The following is a 21,793-nucleotide window of genomic DNA, read 5'->3' on the forward strand; positions in this document are numbered from 1 at the left end:
TCCAGATCCTCCCAGCACTTTCTCGACACTTGCCTTGTGCCGACTCATGGTCTGGGAAATCACCGTCCAGTATAAAACCCACAGCCAGGAGGGTTTAAAGAAAAACAGCGTACACTTTGTTGGATCAACTGGTGACTGTTTGCGTAACGGTGATGCGCAAAACCCAAAAAGAGATAAAGTTTTACCACACATAGATAAAGGTAGTTGTTTTTATATTTTTGTTTTTTTCAAAAAGTTTTGGTTCGGGGTTGTTCGGTACAAACAGCAGACCTTTAACTGGTTTTAACTCGGCTGGACTAACATGGCAGAGGGAGACTTCTACACGATGGGAAGCCGGCAGAGGTTTCCCAGGGATCCGTTTGGAGAGTCTCCGTTCAGGGATCAGCTCGCGTCTCGGTTTATGGAGGATGACTTTGGGATGCCCCCTTTCCCCGATGATTTGTCAATGGACTGGCCGGGCTGGGCTCGGCCGGGCCGGCTCAGCACGCGCCTCAGTACCTCGCCCTTCAGCAGTACTTTACGCACAGGTTTCCCCCCGCGTCAGTCCACGGGAGGCCCCACGCTGTACACCAGTAGGTACGGCGAGCCTTCCTCCCGGAGCTCACCCACCACCACCGGGGGGGAACCCTGGAAAGTTTGCGTGAACGTCCACAGCTTCAAACCAGAGGAATTAAGCGTCAAAACGAGAGACGGATTTGTAGAAGTGTCAGGTGAGTTGGGATGATGTTGCAGAGGCCTGGAATAAATGTCGACACTTTTTCAGCAGGATACATAACTTTGAAATGAAGTTCATTGGGGATGAGTGCCTATGAGGGAAGGAAAATGTCTTGCCCTCCTTGTAATTCCCCTGTTACAGGAACCAGGGTTATTTATAGAGGACATTTTAACACAACAAATGCTGTGCAAAGTGCCTTATAATGAGGATTTAATCGGGCAAATACATAATCAGAATGAAGATAATGGGTTTAATGTAAGGCACATTGCACCGAAAACACATTAAATAAAAATAAAAATTAATTGGGCAAATAGTATCATCTGCTTGTGAAAAACATTTTAAAAATACAGTGCTGTATCTGCCATTAAGGACATTGAGGTCATGCCCTCAGTATTGCTAATGGGAAATGTTACATGATGTTTTTTTAAAGGTGTATTGTGTAAAAGACTCATTATCTATTCATATGACGTACAATCCTAAAATTAAATGTAGTTATGTTATTTTTCTTGTGAAGTAATGTATCTCCGGCTGTGTGAAAGTAGCATTTAAACAGCATTTACAGCTAAATGTAGGGAGATAACAAATCAAAGAAAATATAATTGAACAGTTGCAGTATATTTTAACAAATGGGACATTTTATAAGCTTTTTCTTAGCGGACAGAGATTTCATTAAGGGAATTTGGACTCCTGACATCAATATTTCTAAAACTTACACTACAACATTGCTTATCCCTTCAATATATATTTGTATTTGTATTGAACCTTTCACCAGGTAGTCCCTTAGATAAGACAACCATCATGTGAGACAAAACAACATCCATACAAACGCACACGTAAAATACAATCAAAACGCTTATTACAATGTAGTTCAATTATCAAAAAGCAGCAGTCCAGCCAAATCAAAAGCTGAATCTTATCTCTCAGGATCCTCACTCTAACCTGGCAAGAGAAATATCCGCTCTTTTACTTTGGCAGCAGATTTGAAGCAGCACAATGAAAGCCTTGGTGGTCTCAGCTTTAATGAGTCTTGATGTGGGAGAGCTAAACAGATTTTGGGTACTGGGACTTGCACGTTGGCAGGCAGATTCTCAAGCTTGGACACCTGTTTCAGATTCCTGGAGAATCACTCCCTCAGTCACCCATGAGCTCGATTTAGATTTAAGGCAAGGCCCGTGACAACAGTCTCTGTTTACAATAAGACGAGCCAATGGAGAGAGAATGTTCTGGAAATAGGATTTTACCCTTGTCTTCTGATCAAGCTGTGTCACTGATAAAGGAAGGAAGTTGTAGAAATTGCTTCCTCATATCAGTGCTTTATAGGGATACCCGGGGCCTCGGGGGGCACAGAGGACAGCAGGCCCACCAACTCTTGAGTTTTTTTATAAACACATTGTTGGTATGCCAGTTGGGTTATTCAATCAGCAGCGTGTCAGGCCGCCGCAGTGACTCGACCCCCATTCTAAAAGTGTGACAGGGAGTGTGATAAAAGCATGTTGGAGGTGTTCAGTACATGAACGAACAAATGTTCAAACACAGACTCCCAGATGAACAGAGTGTACTCATCAGTCGCTTTGAGTTCACCTCAGTGGTGCCCTGAGCGTGCTTCTGCCTGGTAACTGAAAGTGCGAGTCAACTCTTACTGAAGGTTGCTCAATTTATTATTATTTTTACAGTTGAATCAAATCTAACTGAAAGGATTTTGACAAATTCTTAATCTTACTGAAAGTAAGATTTTAAGACCCAAGCAAAATTATAATAAAACAATCAAAATGCTTCATTGCTGTACCTTTTTTTGTTATAAATTGTACTTTTATTGGCCTAGTTCTGTACCGGACTGAGCTAATCGAACCAACAACCTTAACTCGCATAGGATCCAAGATCCAATCCATCCAATCCCTGTATTATCAGAGCACTTGATTTAGTGTGTAAGATTTAGGGGGATGTATTGCCAGCAATGGAATATAATATTCAGAACTATGTTTTCATTAGTGTGTAATCACCTGAAACGAAGAATCATTGTGTTTTTGTTAGATTAGAATGACATCATGTCTACATATATACACAGCTGGTTCTCTTCACAGAGTCGGGTACGGTAGCTCAGAACGGACAAACCAAACTCTGGCTCGAGGGCCTTTTTGCGTCTTTACATTACCTGAAGGCCACCGTAGATTCTTCGACACGCTCGGAAAGTGAGAGGTGAGCGGAGCGGCATTCAGTTGGTTGCAATCTGCATTCTCACAGCGAGGTGTGTGTGTGTGTGTGTGTGTGTGTGTGTGTGTGTGTGTGTGTGTGTGTGTGTGTGTGTGTGTGTGTGATCATGGCAAAATGTGACCCTGGCGCTACCTAATGTAGCAGGAACTATCACAGAGGAAGTTTTGAGTAATTTGGCAGGTGTATATATTTCTCTCGCTCTGCAGACTGAATTTGTGACTGCTGTAGCGTTGCAACAGTGCAAGGTGTCACAGAACTTTACATGTGTGTAGTTGAGACCAAAGTGACGGATGAAGGAAAGATGGGTGTAGTTCCAGCAAGGGTGCCGGAAGTAGGGGGCCGGCTTCCTGGGGCCAAAGAAAAAGAGGTATATGAGAGGGAATCAGAACAGTAAAACCAAAACATTGATCTGAAAGACACTACAATGCTCTGTAGAAGTTAGTGATTATTCTCTTTGGGTTCATTACTATGAGCAATAATACTTTATCCATTATTTATGTAAAAAAAAACAACTATCAAAGTACAGTTAGTGATTCTTTGAACTGAAGTGATCATGGCTGGCTGCATAGACAGAAGGAAACGCAGCATATACCTTCCCCCATTACACAAAGTAACACAATTACAAAAGACTTCATCTGCAAATGTGAAAACTACAGACACTTGTACAGACAGAAAAACCCTTTTAGTACGTTGTGCATGACGATAAGATCTCCTCCCTGAACATTCAGTATTAGGAGCATTACATAGAGCATCTGGAATTTGGCATCTCTGTCGTAAGAGACTTAGGAACAAGGAGAGGCAGCGCCTTGTTGGATTACTCTCTGACCAAACCTCAATTATTCATGAAATGGGACCAGTTTGAAGTATTAGCGAGGTTTAAATAATCATGCTATGACTTCACCGATGATCTTAGCTCAGTTCTCTCTGGAGTTTTATTCCACCCTCGATCTCTCCAGCACTTTAAGCAGGCAGAGACGTCACTGTGGGGGTATAAGGTAGCGCATAGTCGAGCTGCAGACTGGGGCTGAGGGGTGGTACAGGCCACACTGCTGGCGGCAGCAGTGATATTTAGCAGCCTCAGAGCAGCTGCTAGCAAGCCCAAGAGATAGAGCAACCATAAACAGAGCCGGGGGAGGGGGGGGCTTAGCTGTTCTCCCCAACTCCAACATGCCCTCAGTGTCTTTCTGCAGGTGAATCATTCTTGGAAGAGACTGAAAAGTTTGTTTCACCATCTCAACATTTTGACATTGCAACCCACCCAGAGGCCCCAAAGTGAAAACACTGCTGGGGTTGAGCAACGGAAAACTGTGTGTGCCAAAGGAAATGATCTCAGTGTCATCACCACCTTTTAAATGACCATCCATACTGAAGCTCATTGATACATGTAAAGGTTTGAAGAGTCTTTAAATGTGCTGTGTGTGTGTATATATATATATATATATATATATATATATATATATATATATATATATATATATGTATATATATATATATATATGTATATATATATATATATATATACACATGACCTATTGAACTGGTGATTAGGACACTTGTTTAGGAACCATGACGTTGCCAAACTATTGCACAGTGTTGAACTTAATCATATCTGAGTTCACTTATTTGCTGATGTTTTTTTTCAAACAGGAAAACATGAAGAGAAGCAGGAAGAAGGAGGCATAGTGACAAAGAATTTCACAAAGAAGATACAGTGAGTATATCTCAATGAACGCTACAGCTGCTCTTTTTGTTTTCAACACTCTTTCTGTACGTTATGGACTCACAAGGCTTTGATTTTCACCCTATTTATGACCAAATATTCATATATCAAATGTATAATATATGTTGAATGTTGAAGTGTTGCTACCTTTAAGCCAAATAATATATATGAATGCTACACAGTGGTGGTTTCCAACCTCTGGGTGGGGACCCTCGAAAGTGGTCATGAGATGGATCTAGGGGGACGTTACATGAATACTGGAGTAGGAAATTATTTTTCACAAAACTTTGTTTACTAACTCCTAAATGTATGTTTTTTAAGCGGATCCTAATCAAGGGGCGCTCACATGCTCGGGCTGCCCCACGACTAATCGGTCGTTGTGATGTTAGTCGATTTAAGATTCCTTGAGTTGGCCTTAGCAGCGGTGCCATTATATATTAAAACATTTTATGTCACAAAGTTATAGTACAACAGTTATTAAGGGACAGGTATTTAACATATTTTCACAACATTTCAAGAGCCCTTCTAGTTTGTTTGTGTGCATATATATATATATATATATATATATACCTGGAAGAAGGGCAGGACTCTTAAATAGAAGAGTAAATACATATATACAGACAAACAGAGAAGCATTCCTTTTTCAACAGCATGACAACATCCTGCATGTATCATTGCTGTTTATGCATCTCCTAACAAAGTAAAAGTCATTACTAAGTCAGTCCACAGCTCTCACTTTAATAAAGTTATGAACAGCTGCTCCAAACTCGTACCAGCTATGAGTAGACAAACAAACTCTCTAAACAGCAGCCACTGACAAACAACACGCACACTAGAATACCCAAGCAGGCACTAACTGGAGAAGTATTGTTGCGTCGAGCACGAACGTCTCACGCATTGTCGACTTTTCATATCATAACTCATCCAAGCCAAACAGGCCACAGAAGTTTCCACAACCTGCCCGGCTCTCCGCCCTTTTAATTAGAAGCCAGAAGACTTCAAACAGCAGTACTAATCGCTGGTGTGAATCGCCGTCTCGTTGGCGCGTCACTCCAGTTCTGCTAATTTCCTTTTAGCTAATTAGTGCGCAGTTGTGCTAGCCCCGCACGGTTCATATCACAATGCTTTTAATTGGAAAGCCCTCAGATCAGGCCTGTGCTCCCTCAGCTAAGTAAAACCTAAAACCAATGACTGCTGGTGGAGGGAGAAGGGAGGGGGGGTCATATATAAATAACTGACCTCGATACCCAAATCCTCTGCGTATATGAAAGAGAGCGATAGTGCAGAGAAGTCACAGCACTAGTTTGTATGGCTGAGAATGTTCTTTTGATTGAAGCACTTCTTCATTCTGTTTCTTTTGGTAGTATTAATAATAGCAGACTTTACTTGTATTCAGTGGAGTACAAATGTAATATGTCCTAGTCTAGAGTGCAAGTACAAAGAAGCATGGAAAAGTTTTATGTACCTCGCAGTTATACTTACTCTAAGTTAGGCTAAAACTATGAATTATTTTCATTGTGGATTAATCGATTAGATGTTTGGGCTGTAAAGTGGGGAAAAGAAACCAGGAAGTATTTACATTTAAGAAGCTGGGATCAGAGAATTTTGAAGTACAGTTCTACAGTAAATGTACCTAAATGTTACTTCCCACCACTGCATGTATGACCTACAAATAAATGCAACAAGTTCATGCACTGAGCAGATTAAAGGGAAAGTAGACGCTCCGGGAAAGTAAAATACCAACAGTTCCATTACAGAAATTATTGATAGACTGAAATGAATAGTTACAACAGAGTCCAAGGATGTTTCTTTTTTCTTCTTCTGTTAAACTGAAAATATGTCAATTATTAACAAATGTTGTTGTTGAATCAGTTCTGAGGCAAAGGTAGAAAACCCCATGTCAGGAACATGTGTTTCACACAGTCCCTGGACACACCCTCCCCCTGTCCACTCTCTCTGTCTGCCTCAGCATCTCTGCAGGGGGAAAGCATATTAGACAGTGTTTTGGCAGCTGTACAAAATCAATGTGAGATCAAATGTGCGCTTGCCAGAGGTAAATAAATTCCCGGAGCTGGCAGATAAGGTTTCTGCTGGAGTGCCACGTAATGGGCCGGCTGAGTGATTTGACTTTGTCAGAAGGACCAACTGATTTGCAGCAATTGGCTCCTTGAGGAGTTATTTTCCTCAATTTATTAACCAAGTGTATATATTACACTGAACAGTAAATATTAGTGTCATGGCTCTAATGGATGGTAATATTTGTTGGTTTGTCCTGATGGAAATATGTAAACAACTAATGGATGGGTTGCCATGACATTGATGTGCAGACATTCAGTGTTACTTCTAGCGCCACCCTGAGGTTGACTTGGTGATTTTGAGTGAAATGTATCAACAACTATTGGATCATTTGGCGTTTAATGTAGGGTTTTTCTCCACAGGATGAATTGTTATGGCTCTTATGATCCTTTAACTGTTCCTCCTATAGTGCCAATAGTTTCCAAACGTTCAACAACCAAAATACCTTTTAAAATGAACGATATTCCCGTCAGCCTCACTTTGTGTTTTAGTAATTATTAGCAAATGTTAGCATACTAACACCCTAAATGATGGTGAATATGGTAAACATTATACCTGCAATGGGATGAAACAGGAGCTGTAGTTGGGGAAAAGGGCAATTAAAATAAAGAGAATATTGCATGTGCAGTACATGAGATCTACTGTATTTGATTGTTTGTCTTCAAACCTCTGAGCAACCTTCATCGTCTCCCCACACATCCTCCAAGCTGCCCCGTCCAGTAACTCTCCACCCAACCCCACAATTCCCTGACCTCCCTGCAAATGATCTCTTTTGGACGTGCATTGTATTGATTTTGATCTAAATTAGATTTACTATATCCCTACGTTATTATTTTTATTATTGCCTTTTTTTTTGCCTCCTATTGCATCCCTAGGGGGGTCTCTTTGTTTTTCCTGTCCCTTTTTTTCATTATGCTCATATATATTTTGGTGGTGGTTTTTCTGTAAAGAGGTTGTTGTTGCAGTGGATATTTACTTTATTGTTGCAAATTTTAAAACCCTGGCTTAAAAACAACAAATCCAAATGAACTAAAATATAAATAAAGAGGCACATGTGCTCATATGATAACTTACGAAAAGTTATTCCTCATTTGTCGTGTGTTCTCCTTAAAGTGTTCAGCAACACGCTTCAATTTCAGTTTGTTACATTCAAACGGTCTTTTCAAAATAAAACAACAAGTTACAAAGTTAAATGGCAAAAAAGTCAATTCTGGTTTTTAAACGGGACACCAACAGTTTCCTGGATGAAAGTCTCATGTTTTTGGACCCACCCATCCGTCCACCCCAACCGCCTCGCCATGCGGACTTCCTTCGCTCTTTACTTCCTGGTTCAGAACCACGTGGAATACATTTACATGGAGTAGATTTTGTGGGATATACACAAATTACACTTCATTGCTTTTCGCAGGTATAGTTACAAACAGTGTATGGGAACAGCCTGAGCACAATGAGACGCTGTGTGTGCGTGTGTGTGCGTGCGTATGCGTGTGATATTTGGCTACACGAATAGACCTGACTTGATCTCTCCATATGTCTGCTTCTGTGTTGTGACATTTTCCTCCTGACTTGTATTTCTCAGTAGAGTGGGAAGCCAGTGGAGGGTCCTCTCTAATTAAACCCACAGTCTCATGTCTGAACAGCCTGATGTTTATATTAACTGCCAGAGACACTTGGCTGCTCACACAGAAAACCTACAATACCCATATTTGGCCACACTGTCTGGAGAAAGAACAGAGTTTGGATCGGGGCGGTACTACAGTCACTTTACGGCACCGTTGTGACGAAAAGAGAGCTGAGCCAGAAGGCAAAGCTCTCAATATACCGGTCGATCTTCGTTCCTACCCTCACCTATGGTCATGAAGGCTGGGTCATGACCAAAAGAACGAGATCACGGGTACAAGCGGCCGAAATGGGTTTTCTCAGACGGGTGGCTGGCGTCTCCCTTAGAGATAGGGTGAGAAGCTCAGCCATCCGTGAGAGACTCGGAGTAGAGCCGCTGCTCCTTTACGTTGAAAGGAGCCAGTTGAGGTGGTTCGGGCATCTAGTAAGGATGCCACCTGGGCGCCTCCCTAGGGAGGTGTTCCAGGCATGTCCAGCTGGGAGGAGACCCCGCGGAAGACCCAGGACTCGGTGGAGAGATTATATCTCCTCACTGGCCTGGGAACGCCTCAGGGTCCCCCAGTCGGAGCTGGAGGATGTGGCCTGGAGAAGGGAAGATTGGGGTTCTTTACTGGATTCCCTCCCCCTGTGACCCGATCCCGGATAAGCGGTGGACGATGGATGGATGGATGGATGGATGGATGGATGGATGGATGGATGTATGTTTCTAAAGCGGAGAGACGGTTTTATATCTGCTTTATGTATGAAGTAGGCCCTTACTTATTGAGCTTCCATCACGTTGTATCTTCCTGCAAGTTTTGGAAGCCAATTATCCCGCTCTTCTCTGGCATATATAACATTTTCCGCATGAGAAGTGTCAAAAAGTGAAGCGAGGAGGCAAAAGAAATGGCAGTCACAAAATTAGCTGTTGCCTATATGACAGATGAGAGCTGCCGATTAGAAGAGAATACACAGATGGAAATGTACAAGTGTTAAACTAATGCAGACAGACCCCCACATTAATTGGAATCGAGTTTAATTCTTTACCTCACACCTGGATCCACTTTGTGTTGTATTTCTCTCTTCTTTGTCGCAGAGCTGGAGGATTTTTTAATGAAAACTCCTGATGGCTCTCAGTTCATCTCCTGGGTGTGAGATAGTTTACAATGAGTGCTAGCCAAGGAGGCCAAGGTGAACGTTTTTAATAACAGTCAAAATCCCGAGCCTTTCTTTTTTCTCCTTTCTCCAAGGCATACGGTGTAAAGACTGCAGGCTTTTTATTGGTATTGAGAAAGTGTCAATAAAAAATCCTAGCATTTAACAATGTTTGCACAGCAGCACTTATCTTACTAGCATGGAAGGAGTCTGTGTCTGTCCGTCGAAAAAGCTGCGAGCAGCAGTACCGGAGGCCAAGCAATCAGCCGAACACTCGGCCCCGCCCGAGTGGAGGAAAGAGTCGCAGTTTTGCATGACCTCCAAGCAGGAAGTGAACCGTTCCTCTAGGCTATTTCTCCTAATTGCTCTCCTTTTTATTTTGTATCTCTCATTCATGCTTTTAAACATGCTGAACACACACAGCAGATTACAGTATACACTTTCTCACCTCTCTTCTCCTCTGTTTCATCAGGATCCCGATAGATGTGGACCCACTGACCGTTTTCGCCTCCTTGTCCCCCGAGGGCGTCCTCATCATCGAAGCTCGGCAGACACCTCCATATTGCCTCTTCAGCAACGAGGGCTCCCAGGGTGGAGACGCACAGGAGGAGGAGGCAATCAAGCCCCAAGAAACCCCTATGGTCTAACCACCCCCCCCCCCCCCCCCCCTCCTCACTAACATAACAATTGTCAACATCCTGCACAATTGATTACAAGTTTGATATGAAATATGTGGCCTTCAGGTTCATGTTGTTAGACACCTGGAATTAAAATGTGTAAGGTATGCTCGGGAAAGTCCTGTTTGATGTCCTTATTAAAGCTGCACAAGACAACACCTTCACACATACATGGTATAGATCTGCCACGGTGCATCCATTTTGAATGTTGTCAGTCGATATAAATAGGCTTTATCAGTGGTTGTTGTCACAATTATGATGCGTCAGACGGGCCAAACTGCACCTACTACGTTATAAAAGTGAATGAAACGCAACATTTTGAAAACAAAAATGCAGGCAACAAAACCTCTTGTTTAGGAAAAGATTGTGGTTTGGCTGAAAATGACTAGGTTTGTGACGTGAAAGTGAAACTCGAGAGAGCTACAATGAAACGCCCATTTAATCGGCTGATAACGTTCACACCAGGTGAATGAAAATTGATGTTTATTTGTATTCTTGTCCCCATGGTATCTTTTATTATTAAATTATTACTGACCAGCTGGTTTGCTAAACATTAGGTTCAATTTCTTCTTTTCTTGTAGCCCCAGTGTGTGCCTCATGTACCATCGCGTGTATATCTAGAGAACTGCATTTAGTGTTTTCCAAAGACCAATTTCAAAGATGTTCAAACAGGCAATCAGTGTTAACTTGTCTTGTGCAGCTTTATTATTATATATGGCTATATCCTGAGGTTATGCAATAGCTGTTGGGCCACTGATACATTATAAGTCAATAACCAGTAAATTGACACGGTATGCGAGTCAAATTTATATTTGTATTTATAATAACATGCAATTAATTTAGTGGGACAGTCTTTGCATTGAACGTATTATATGTGATATCTTTGGTTAAAAAAAGAAAAAAAAAAGACAAATGTGCCTTTATTTACTTGAGTGCCTTGACTTCCTTCAGTTCTACAGTTGTTTATCTTTTGAGTTAATGAATGTCACTTAAACTGACAAGAAACGAAAGTAAGTCACCTTTTGTGGCTTCATTAGAGGGTGAATTGTGTGCATTAATACTGTATTCTACCAAAGTGTATTGTAAATATACTTCAATATGTGCCAATTTATTATACATATTAATCTGAAGTGTTCCAGGTTTTGCAATATGGTTTGCATTTTTTTTTCTTTTTCTATTTGAGCATTCAGGACGATGGCTGCATGATTGTTTGAGCGGACAGACTCACTTGTTTGCCAAAGACGTTTGTTTCCTGCCTTCTTTTCTGTCCATGTCTTTGTATTGGCTGACGCAATAAAAATGTCCAGCCAATCTCCCAGCCTGTTATAACATCTGTGTCTTTTATTGAGAAGCATGCCACTCACTGGCCTGGTACCAGGGATCCAGGGAGCCTGTGGTGTTATTGTTGGATAACAGAAGGAATTGGGCAGCAGATTAGCGGAGGGTTTAGTGCTGGGTGAGATTGGCACGGCCGAACGCACGGAGGCAGCGCGGCCAGAGCTTTTGTTTGCAAGTGCAAAAAAATTGGGGCCGTTCCTTTGCATGTTGTGTGATGCAAAATAATGTAATCTTCCCTGTGTGTTGGAATCAAGAGGGATGATCAGTTTGAAAAAGTTTCCGAACTGGAGTCACGCTGTGGAAGGAACAAAAGGCCTCCACAGTTTTGGCTGTGCAACGACGTCGCTTTGTGTGACGTGCCAGCTCACATAAACTGCTGTATTTTATGGTATTAGATGATGTGAGGACTTGTGCTGCCATGGCAACAGCATAATAGGGCAAGTTACTCGCATAAAAGTGACTAATGCACAGCTGTGCAAACGTATAGTATCGGATTAATGTCAAAACCTCTTAGCTGAAACGGCATGATAATTAATCACTTTGCACTCACGTATTTTCAGAGGTAGCTATGAATAGGATCACTTATTCATGAACTGTTGCAAATGCACACATTAATTTTAAGATTCAGGGGAAGTAATCATGTATAAATAATGAGTGACACCAACACAGTATTTAACCTTCTCACGTGTTATTGCTTTATTGGAGCTCTAAAGACAGCATGGTTATATATAGCTATTATATCTATCCACTAAAATGCATCGGTAGAACTGTTGCGAGGCGAGCTGTGCAGGCTGTTTCAGTATTTTGTCAAAATGTGGTGTGTGCAACAATTTGGCAATTCTTGTGTTTCTACTCAGTGTGTTGTTGTTTATTGTCGGGGGCCTCCAGCTCCTGGCTCGGGGCTTCGCTTGGTGGACTCTTGCCCACCTCGGGCTCCTCAGGGTGGGTGATCTCTTCAGCAGCCTCCCCCCCTGAGTCTGCCATTATCTGGAACTCTCCATCCACGGCTGGTTCTTTGTGTTCTGGCTGTTTGGATGTGTCTGGGCTTTCTTGGATATCCTGGGCTTCATGGTGCTTAGAATAATCTTGAAGACTCTCTGTGCCTTCACCATCTACAGGCGCTGATGGGCGGGACTCTCCAGCAGGATTTTCAAGGGTCTCCTCCTCCTGTTCCCTCCTCTCTTCATGCTGCTGAAGCCCAGCTGTGGCACTGCCAGGGTGGGCCTGATCATCATGGACCTCTAGTGGAGACTCTTCCCCATCATCCTCTGCAGATGGAAAACATGGGGCATCTGGTGCTCTGCAGCTATCTGGGTCTGAATCAAGGGTGTTTTCTTTTTCCTGTTTTTCACCAGTTGCCTCCAGCTCCACCTGCATTTGTGCATAAATATGTAGAGACTGTCAGCTGCAAAACAACATGATTAAAGGTTGGATAGCTGAACTTTCACGTCCCACCTCATACTGCCAGTCCTTTCATGGGTGGAAACTCATAAGTGGATCTTGAAATGGATGAAATGATAAATACAATCTCCAGTTTAAAGGGGACATAGCCTATGATGCTTAATTTCAGGTTCATACTTGTATGTTGGGTTTCTACTAGAACACGTTGACATGTTAACAAAAAGACTACAGCCAACAGCAGATTAGTTTAGTTTAGCATAAAGACTTAAAACGGGGCTAGCCTGGCAATATCAAAAGATAACAAAACTCCCCCACCAGCACCTTTAATGCTCACTTATAAACTGTTGACTTATATTTATCAGAATAACTCTCATCCAACGCTCGTCTAGAGGGTGAAAAAGCATTTCTATCAAAATGTTAAACTGTTCCTTTAAATGTAAATAAACTTCCCAGTTGTGATCACCTTTATGATGATGGCAGCAGGAACAGAGTTTTCAGAAACTGGAGCTTCCACAGTCAGGATACCATCAGCAGAAAGTGTGGATACTATTTTGGTAACATCAATCTCAGCTGGGAGCCTGAAAAAAATACAGGATCCTGTTTACAATGTCTCTACATACAAATTGCCGAGTTTTCAAATACTCAAACTGATGTACATAATTAGATTGTTCAGATCAGTGAGCATTGTAGAGATTGGATACTGTCAAAAAAAACACTCAACTCTGAATTGGTGGCTGCTGATGTGATCATCTGCAGGTTAATATCTGTGTTTACTTTGCGTACCTGTATTTTCTTGTAAAACATCTGGCAATAAATCCATGCTCGTCTGGCCTCTCCTCGTGCTTCCCTGGGGATGGATTACCGTTTATGGAGAAGAATGTGAGGACACACAGAGGAATTAAGCCACACAGAGAAACCACTCAACACAGAAATTAATTTCTGCCACAGCTGTAATTTCCCCGAGCACATTATTTAAGCAGCTTTCTAATTTTGTTACATTCAGCTTCCTTTCCATTTGTGTTTAGTTGAAAGGTGTTTATTCTGTGAACTGTGAGAGAAGTCTATTTAGATAACAGTTAGTCTTTGAGATAATATTAGATACGATTATTAATTCTTTATTAAGAGTCGAAACGATCCTGCGTGTAAAAGTAATTAGCAATGATAATACATTTGAACTTTTAGAGCTGTTTAATTAACCGAAGTGTACGCCAACGTACCTCCGACATCCAGGAATCCGTCTCTGACGCTGACAGAAATCTCTGAGGGAAAGAAGTGAGCCACTTCCAGGCTCACCCTCCACTTGTACTGCTCCTTACTAATCTTCTGGCTGGGATGATGAATGGACCCGGAGATGTAGGGCACAAACAGTGGAGCGGGTACGTACCCTGGCCAGGAGCAGACTGCCAGACTCCTCTGGAGTCGGTCCACATCCATCCGCCGAGGGTCCCCCGGCTCCAGGAACGGCGGCAGGCCAACATCCTGATTGCTGGACTGCCACCATTTTCTCAGGGGGTACCAACGATCTCCTCCACTGTGCTCCTCGCATGATGGCTCTGTTGTGGCTTGTTCGCTCATTTTCAGGAGATAAAATGACACAAAACCCTTTTTGATAACACTCAGCAAGTAACTGTTTGAGTCTTCGTGTTGACTCTCTTAAATTTCAGCAATGAAATCTTCTTAATGAGTAAAGGAACGTTTAAAGAAAGCTAAGGGTGGTGAGATGGAGAAATCTCTGAGGGGCTTTATATACTGCTCCTGTCTGTTTTAGCACTTATTAAGCACTCATGCCAATCCCATGAGAAGGGTGTGTGGGCATGGGGTGATGGGTGTGGAGGGGAGGTCATTACCTCTCGCTGGCCTCTAGAAGGCAGCAGACTAATTACTTATAAGTTATTTATAACTTTTAAGGGCGCAATGGCAAATAGCGAGCAGTCGGCTGGAGGCTATAGTGTTTGAACTGTTGCATCTGTTGCCTGAAGACCGTTCTTCTCACATCCCAGTGAACTCCTCAGTGTTGTCATGAGCCAGTGAGAGTGTATCTTCCCCCTGATTCACCCCTCTGAGGACTCACACTGGCAGTGGTTTGTCTGGAGCATGAAATACCTCTGCTAGAGGCTGAGGAGGACACCAAATTATCTGTTTTGTGTTATCTGAAACGTTTTGGCGGCCTGCGTGTGTATTAAGTGTACAAAGCTCCCTTTCAGTCTATTTTTCTTTCACTCAACAGTTTCAACAGGATTATCATTGTTCCTTCTTTTATCAAGTGTGACAGACTTGTCAGTGTTTCATTTTTAGAGCAGTGTGCCCTGAGATCTTGGCATATTGTCCACTGGAGCACAAAACAGATTGAACAGATGTTTCTGACACTTTGTGTGATGCCTCACCCACGATTCTGTCTGTAGGATATGCTGTGAGAGGTTAAATTGGGTTTTGCTGCTGCTGCTTCTGCTGCTGCTGGAGTAGCCTGAAAAATTGGTCCCTCTGTTTCAACGATCAATGGAGACTTCCATCCTGTTCACATTAAAGGCACATATGCCCACGGTGCACCAAGATGTTCATGCTACTCTTCAAAACCAGTTTGAAAAGCTTAGGTGGAAATACAATTTGGAAAAACTGAGTATAAAACTTGAAACCTTTTTGGTGAGATTATAGTACAACATTGACAAATCATTCTCAAATTTGTCAGTTTTTAATCAAATATATTAGTTTCACCCATTTACACACTTAAATAGCTATTGTTTTACAGTGCCACTTTTCACTCAAGAATGCCCAGATAAAAAAAGGATCACTCATTTGAACTTCACCCTAAACGTCATCATATCAAAATGTTGTCGGTTTCCTGATGCAAAAAGGGGCAACTATTTTTATTTTATTTAAAAAGGGACCATGCACAGTTTAAAAACATAATTGTCACTATTTGATGCACTGTACCAGATTATAGCTTTAAGATAATAACAGTAAACTCTTGATACAAGGAAAGCTCACTTTCACACAACCATGTCTCAAAACTACGTTCATACAACGAAACTGCGTCCTAAATTACGTTTTGATGGAAGCGCATTTTCTCAGGCAGATGTGGTTAACATTGTGATTTCAAACAATTATTATATTTTAGTTAGGTTAACTTAAATTACGTATGTAAATTGAGTATGTGACATAAGTTAAGTATGTTACGTAACGGGTTAAAGTTAAAATAAGTCAACATTATTTTTTATTTCCCACGGGACACGAACAGCAGTCTCCAGGGTGACAGTCCTGTGTTTGTATGTTCTGTATACATCCACGCCATCCTCATCCCTACGCAGACTTCGAGTTGTATCACAAACATATTCGTGAGACGTCAAAATCAAACGTAATTTGGGAGAAAATATGTTTCCCTCGAAACGTAATTGACAATGCAGTTTTGTTGTATGGGAATGTCACTTTTAGGAGACCATACTGTTTCATAGAATGGGAAATGAAATAAACTAACTCCGATTTTCACCTTCTTATTTTCTTTAATCTGAGTTTTTCTTTGTGCTTAATGAGGTAATTTCTTTCTGGAGAAATGTATGTGTGGGCTTATTGTTGTAAGTAACAATATAGCTCAACAGAGTAAACCCATTGTGTCTGTCTATCTTATTTTCCAACACTTTTTTTCTTTGTCTGTGTAGTAAAATAAATAAAATAGAACACAAGGTGATCAGAGTGTAATTGTTTACAATTAGCAGGTTGAGAGTTTTCAAGGTTGATATCAGTGCTTCATGGACCGAAATGGTACTGAACAGATGGAGCATGAAAAGTTAGATTAATGGACTGTAGGGAAATTATTATTGATTCTGCAACATTATCTTGATTTATTCATTTGGATTGATTGCATGCAGTCTCACACAGAGATGTGATTTTGACAAAGCCAACTATCACAAAAGCTTTGGCTCACTTCAGCCAATGTCAATAAAGTCACAATGTTTTCAGTGTGATTGGTGGTTTAATAACATCTATAATCTCACCGATGGCTGATATAAATTGAAAAGTAGGTCTGTATTGTGCGTTCTGGTTCACTGTCACATTGGCTTACTCGGAAACTTGAGTAGAACCATCGTTAATGTCATTAGTAACACCTGTGCATTTCCACTATGGCCTTAATTTGACTTGTGATTGTAGGAAATTACACAGGTGCAATTAATAACATTATTAGCAATCCATTTAGGTGTGTCAAATTCAGGGTCTTGCCTGCTTGCCACATTGGCAAGGCTGACTTGGATTCTTATTGGAACGGAGACATCATTAATTTTATTTATTTATTTTCCTGCAGTGACATGTCAAACTATCTGCTGTGTAAAAAGGCCTATCTTAAAAAACAACATCTATTCTCATTGGAATCACCTCAATCTTCATCTGACACAGAAGTTATGTGCCATGATTTAGCGTGATGTCATCAGTTTTTTTTGTATTGATAATTACAAATGATCAATACAAAAGCCTCAAACATAATAACATGCTTGGCCATACAAAGGCAAAATGCATATTATACTTGGTATTAATAATACTACATATTTGGTCAAAATGTAGTTAAAGCTTGATTCTGACATTTTGACTTCTGTGTTTATTATTTATTCAGAATTATGCCATAGAAATTGTTAGTTGACCAACTAGCCTCTAGCAAGAGGATGGGGCTAACACTAGCCTATCAAGCACAAGCTAACAGGAATGTAGCCTACAGCTAGCCTTTTAAAGCTCAATCTAATTTCACTTATTCATGTTTCACTAGTTGTCATCTGTAGTTGAAAACGCTTGGTTGTTCACTTACTTATTCCACATAACTAAATGAAGCAGCTGCTAAATTCAATGATGTAAAATAAAAATCTAGCTAAACTCCAGCTAAAGTGAGCTATCTTAGGATATCTCTATAGCCATTAGCTTAACATTACGCTTTTGACTCTAGTGGAATGAATATGATTTGGTGTGGCTAAGATTTCTTAAAATCTTACAACGTAGTTAATTAATTAAATTGTAAAATAATGTAAAGCACAAACAACACATTTTACTGCTAGGTGTGTTTTCTCACAGTCTGTTTTATATACACAATTATTTTAAAATAGCCATTGTGAAATCAACAGCCAAAAATACAGCATTATAGACTTGTACAGTAGGCTATAGCCTATGTGGAATATATACATAGGCTATATATATTATATATATATATATAGTTGTATATTAGTTTGTGATAGGATATGAATAGGCATTGGTCTGTAGCCTATCACACTAACTAGTCAAACTTTCATCCACCTGTTAGAATCCTTCATAATATAATTGTCAAGTGGCAACCACGAAGTTTAATTTATTACCAACTAACCAAACAAGGGCCTCAACTATTAGCTTCAGCCGCAATATGTCGGCTGATTCAGTGCTTTAAATCATAAAGAAAGGTGATATGAGTGTCCACATACTTTTGGCCATATTGTTACTTTTACTTCCTTGTGGGCTGAGCTTCACTTGCCGTTACTATGGGAAACTGAGGTTGCAGGGCAAAACGCATGGAGCCGACATTTGTAGAATTGTTGGTACACTTTAACTCCGTTTAATCACTCCAAAGATATGTTACTGTTTCAGTACAACCTTAGTTCACTTCATAAATTATACACATACCATGATTAATCGAAATTCTACGCTGGATCTGCGTCGTTTTGGTTCAGTAAAGCCTGGCCTGGGGTGTGACCGTCGTGCGCGGAGCAGTTCTGGGCGTCAGGGTCTGAGGGAGCCGGACTCCCGGGAGACTCATGACCGCCGACAGCTGCAGCTGAGCCGGCAGGGCTGCCCGGAAGAGCCCTGGAGACCAATTGGGGCACCCAGACGTCCCTCACATCTGGAGACCAAACCAGTGATTCTGGACAATATGGGACAACAACACGAGGTGACATTAGGCCTATTTCAGTTATTATCCTAAAGAAAATGCACGATTTCAGTCAAATTTAATACAGTTTGTTTTGTTTTTCATTGTTTGTATAAATATCTTCTCTCAGATGAATTCTCCCACACCCAGTGAAAACATCATCAGAAAATCATTTTGATGATTTGAATCAGGATTAACTTCAAAGATGGCTGACAGTTTATTCATCTCACCCCAAATTAAAAACGGTTTATTTGAAGGAAGCCACATTCTCTCGCTCTTTGCTTTTCTTTTTTGTTTACGATTTCTGATTCATAACATCCCATCTGGCAACTGCTAAAGATCAGAAAGTCTTCACAGTCCCTCCTGCTTTCCCTCCTTTGAACTCCTAATGCCCCTCTCAAGTGATATTTTAATATCTTTCTGTGTATATATGTATGATCCCTTTCATTTCACAGCAGCGCTTCTATTTCTCATCATCAGTAATCCCAGCCACAGCGTCCCACCCCACCCTTACCCACAGAGTAATACACGAGACCAGTCTCTTTTTAATGGACATCAAGTGTGTCGTAAATCTAAATGTTCTGGCCCAGATGAAAACACATTTTGGACTTGCAGTCAAAGGATGGGAAACACACCCATGCTCGGACCAAGTCTCCTTTAACCGTCCTCAGTGCGATTTGAGTTGGAGAGGATCTCAGAGATGGTTTTGAAGCGCCGATGGGCTCTGCAGAATCAGTTTTCATAATCAGCAACACAGATGTGTCTGATCCCTCAAAGCTAGTTCCCACGAACAAATGCATTTGAAGTAAGACATCTTCAATTCTACGATGATTGCAGTCCCCTATGCTCAGCGCAGGGCTCAGCAGAAGACAATCACAGCGACTCATGAGGCTTCAAACAGCCCGCCACAGATCCACGGAATATTAGCAGCTAATGCATCAAGGGGGATGAAATGTCAAATGGCTGGTTTGTTCCTGTGGACACTGCATTCATCATAGTTATTGTGAGGCTGGCTCAGTCACTGAGGCTGGCCGGCAAATAGAGAGACGTGGTCCATATCAAAAGTGATGGAGTGGCTTATATATGGAAATATATTTTTTGAAAGCCGTTTTATAAGTTATCGCAGCCGGCAATGAGTCAGAAATAATACAGAGTGATGCCTGAACCTCGATCTAACATAAAACCATTCTATTGAAAGAAAGAAATTCATTCGTTGAATTGGTTTAGCCATGCCTGTTGCCAATCCATTGTCTCTATGACTGTAGTGAACAAGAATAACTCCGTATACACTGTAAATCACCACGCAGGGAAAACAAGGCAATCTCATCCCCTACAGTTTCCTGCTCTGTGTTATTGCATTTACAATGCTTTTGATTCAGCTCTCTGTGGCGCAGTTAAGACAAATGCAATACTATCAGCATTGTTTGGTGTATATGTGTTACCCCTGGGTGTTGATGGAAAACGACTGGCTATCCCCTTAAAGAATGAGTTTTTCACATATGCATTGGAACATGCATTTTCTCATGTGTTCATGTGCGCACCTACAGTATTCATCTGCTGAGGTCTCCATTCTCTGTGTCCACTGAAGTAGCAGAGAGGCAACAACAGTGTCCCGGTTTGACTCGAAAGAGATTTGCAGCGAATGAGCTCATCCATCAGCAGAAGTGTGTGGGGACAAGGGGATGATGAGGAGAAGGAGGGTGAGGAGGAAGATGAAGAGAGACGGTGGGGCGGAGCAGGGGCCGAGCAGAGGCAGGACTGCTCAGAGAGAAGCCTCACAGTGAAATATGACGGCCGTGGCATTTCCGTGCTCTCTGGCCCCTTCTTTTGTCTTTAGCTTGAAGACCTGAGCTCAGTTTGGTCCTTGTCCAGTTCATCTGTAGCTTTGCCATTACTCTTAAAAAAAAGTCATGACATTTAGAGGAGTCACATTTTTAACTACCAACAATTCAGCATTTACTCCCTGGAACTGAATTTCTTTAACCCATGCAGTTGCAGTTTCCCCCTATTCCCCCAGCTTTAAGGTCGGAAATCATCTGTAAATATCATATATATCCTGTTCCAACTCTGCATTGAAGATATGTCCTATTTACAGTGAGTGAATATTTGGAAAGTTTGGGATTTTCCTGTGGTTTTAATAAAGCTCTGTGAGTTTTAACAAGAGTGTGACTGCACAGTGTGACTTTGTACCAACTATCGGAGGGTCGGAGCAGTTTATCGGGTTCATTTTGCTTGGCTACAAAGGCATTTGAATCAGTAAGTGAAAAGTGATTCTGTAGAGGCCTGAACAAGATGGAGAATACACAACATTGATCGGGAAGAATAGATGATCTTTGGCTTGCTTTTTAGTCATTGATCTGTGGTCAGAGTTTGAGCAGTGGTTTGATTAATAGTTGCATCAGCTGTCATCCATAAGGTAGACTCTTGGGTAGACATGACAGTTTTAAAGTCAAAATGGCATTCTTGTTGCAGAAGCTAAATGCTGCAAAGTTAGAAGCATATCATTTAACTTGTCAGTATTTTAGATATATATTGTTGTATGTATTGCAGTGTAGAGTGTGTCCTAGTAATACAAGTATGATAAGGAATAATGTAAAACGAGACTAACATAACCTTGTTTGGCTGCCTAGCATAAGCTACTCGTATTTTCAAATCGTGTGTTTTCCTTTTTAGTTTCGAGAGAAAAAATAAAAGGCTTATAGGATGAGGATTAACCAATGTGTTTCAGCAAACATAATGCTATCTCAGGTAACATTGGATTGGGTTGCTGGAGTGGAAACTTTCCCAAATTCAAGATCGAGAAAGAGCTGCTAACTGTAGCCTTAGCTCTGGGAGCATCGAGGACTAGCTCCTTCACAGTGAGGAAATAACACACGAACGGGGCTTTGCTTTAACGTAAAGCTTTAACGCTTTAATGTAACCCCACAAACTAACTTAACATAGTTTTCTAATAATGTGTTCCTTTACCTTTTTTAGAAGTAATACTCATTTACTACTTAAGGGAGTAAGCTAGTTAGCAGCACATGTTA

At 41.2% G+C, this 21,793-nt stretch overlaps 2 protein-coding genes across 2 annotated transcripts in view; both read left to right on the forward strand.

Moving 5' to 3' along the window:
- Positions 1 to 55: 55 nt before the first annotated feature.
- Positions 56 to 11,479, forward strand: hspb8 (heat shock protein b8). The gene is made up of 3 exons (XM_029439718.1): positions 56 to 710; positions 4,574 to 4,637; positions 9,949 to 11,479. The coding sequence occupies exons 1-3, from the start codon at positions 302 to 304 to the stop codon at positions 10,121 to 10,123; spliced, it is 648 nt and encodes a 215-aa protein (XP_029295578.1). The 5' UTR covers positions 56 to 301; the 3' UTR covers positions 10,124 to 11,479.
- Positions 11,480 to 18,271: 6,792 nt separating this feature from the next.
- Positions 18,272 to 21,793, forward strand: part of LOC115013849 (coiled-coil domain-containing protein 60-like) — a 29,678-nt gene continuing 26,156 nt past the window's right edge. Inside the window, 1 exon segment of the mRNA XM_029440386.1 lies at positions 18,272 to 18,785. Coding sequence (XP_029296246.1) covers positions 18,522 to 18,785 — 264 coding nt within the window. The 5' untranslated portion in view covers positions 18,272 to 18,521.

The sequence above is a fragment of the Cottoperca gobio genome, chromosome 9 (genome assembly GCF_900634415.1).
Source record: "Cottoperca gobio chromosome 9, fCotGob3.1, whole genome shotgun sequence".
Classification (NCBI taxonomy): Eukaryota; Metazoa; Chordata; class Actinopteri; order Perciformes; family Bovichtidae; genus Cottoperca; species Cottoperca gobio.

Excerpts from the sequence above, each read along its gene's own strand:
- hspb8 (XM_029439718.1), top strand. The coding sequence starts at position 302 with ATGGCAGAGGGAGACTTCTACACGATGGGAAGCCGGCAGAGGTTTCCC. Across the intron at positions 711-4,573 it reads CGGATTTGTAGAAGTGTCAG|GAAAACATGAAGAGAAGCAG; the intron begins GTGAGTTGGGAT and ends TTTTTCAAACAG. Across the intron at positions 4,638-9,948 it reads AATTTCACAAAGAAGATACA|GATCCCGATAGATGTGGACC; the intron begins GTGAGTATATCT and ends CTGTTTCATCAG.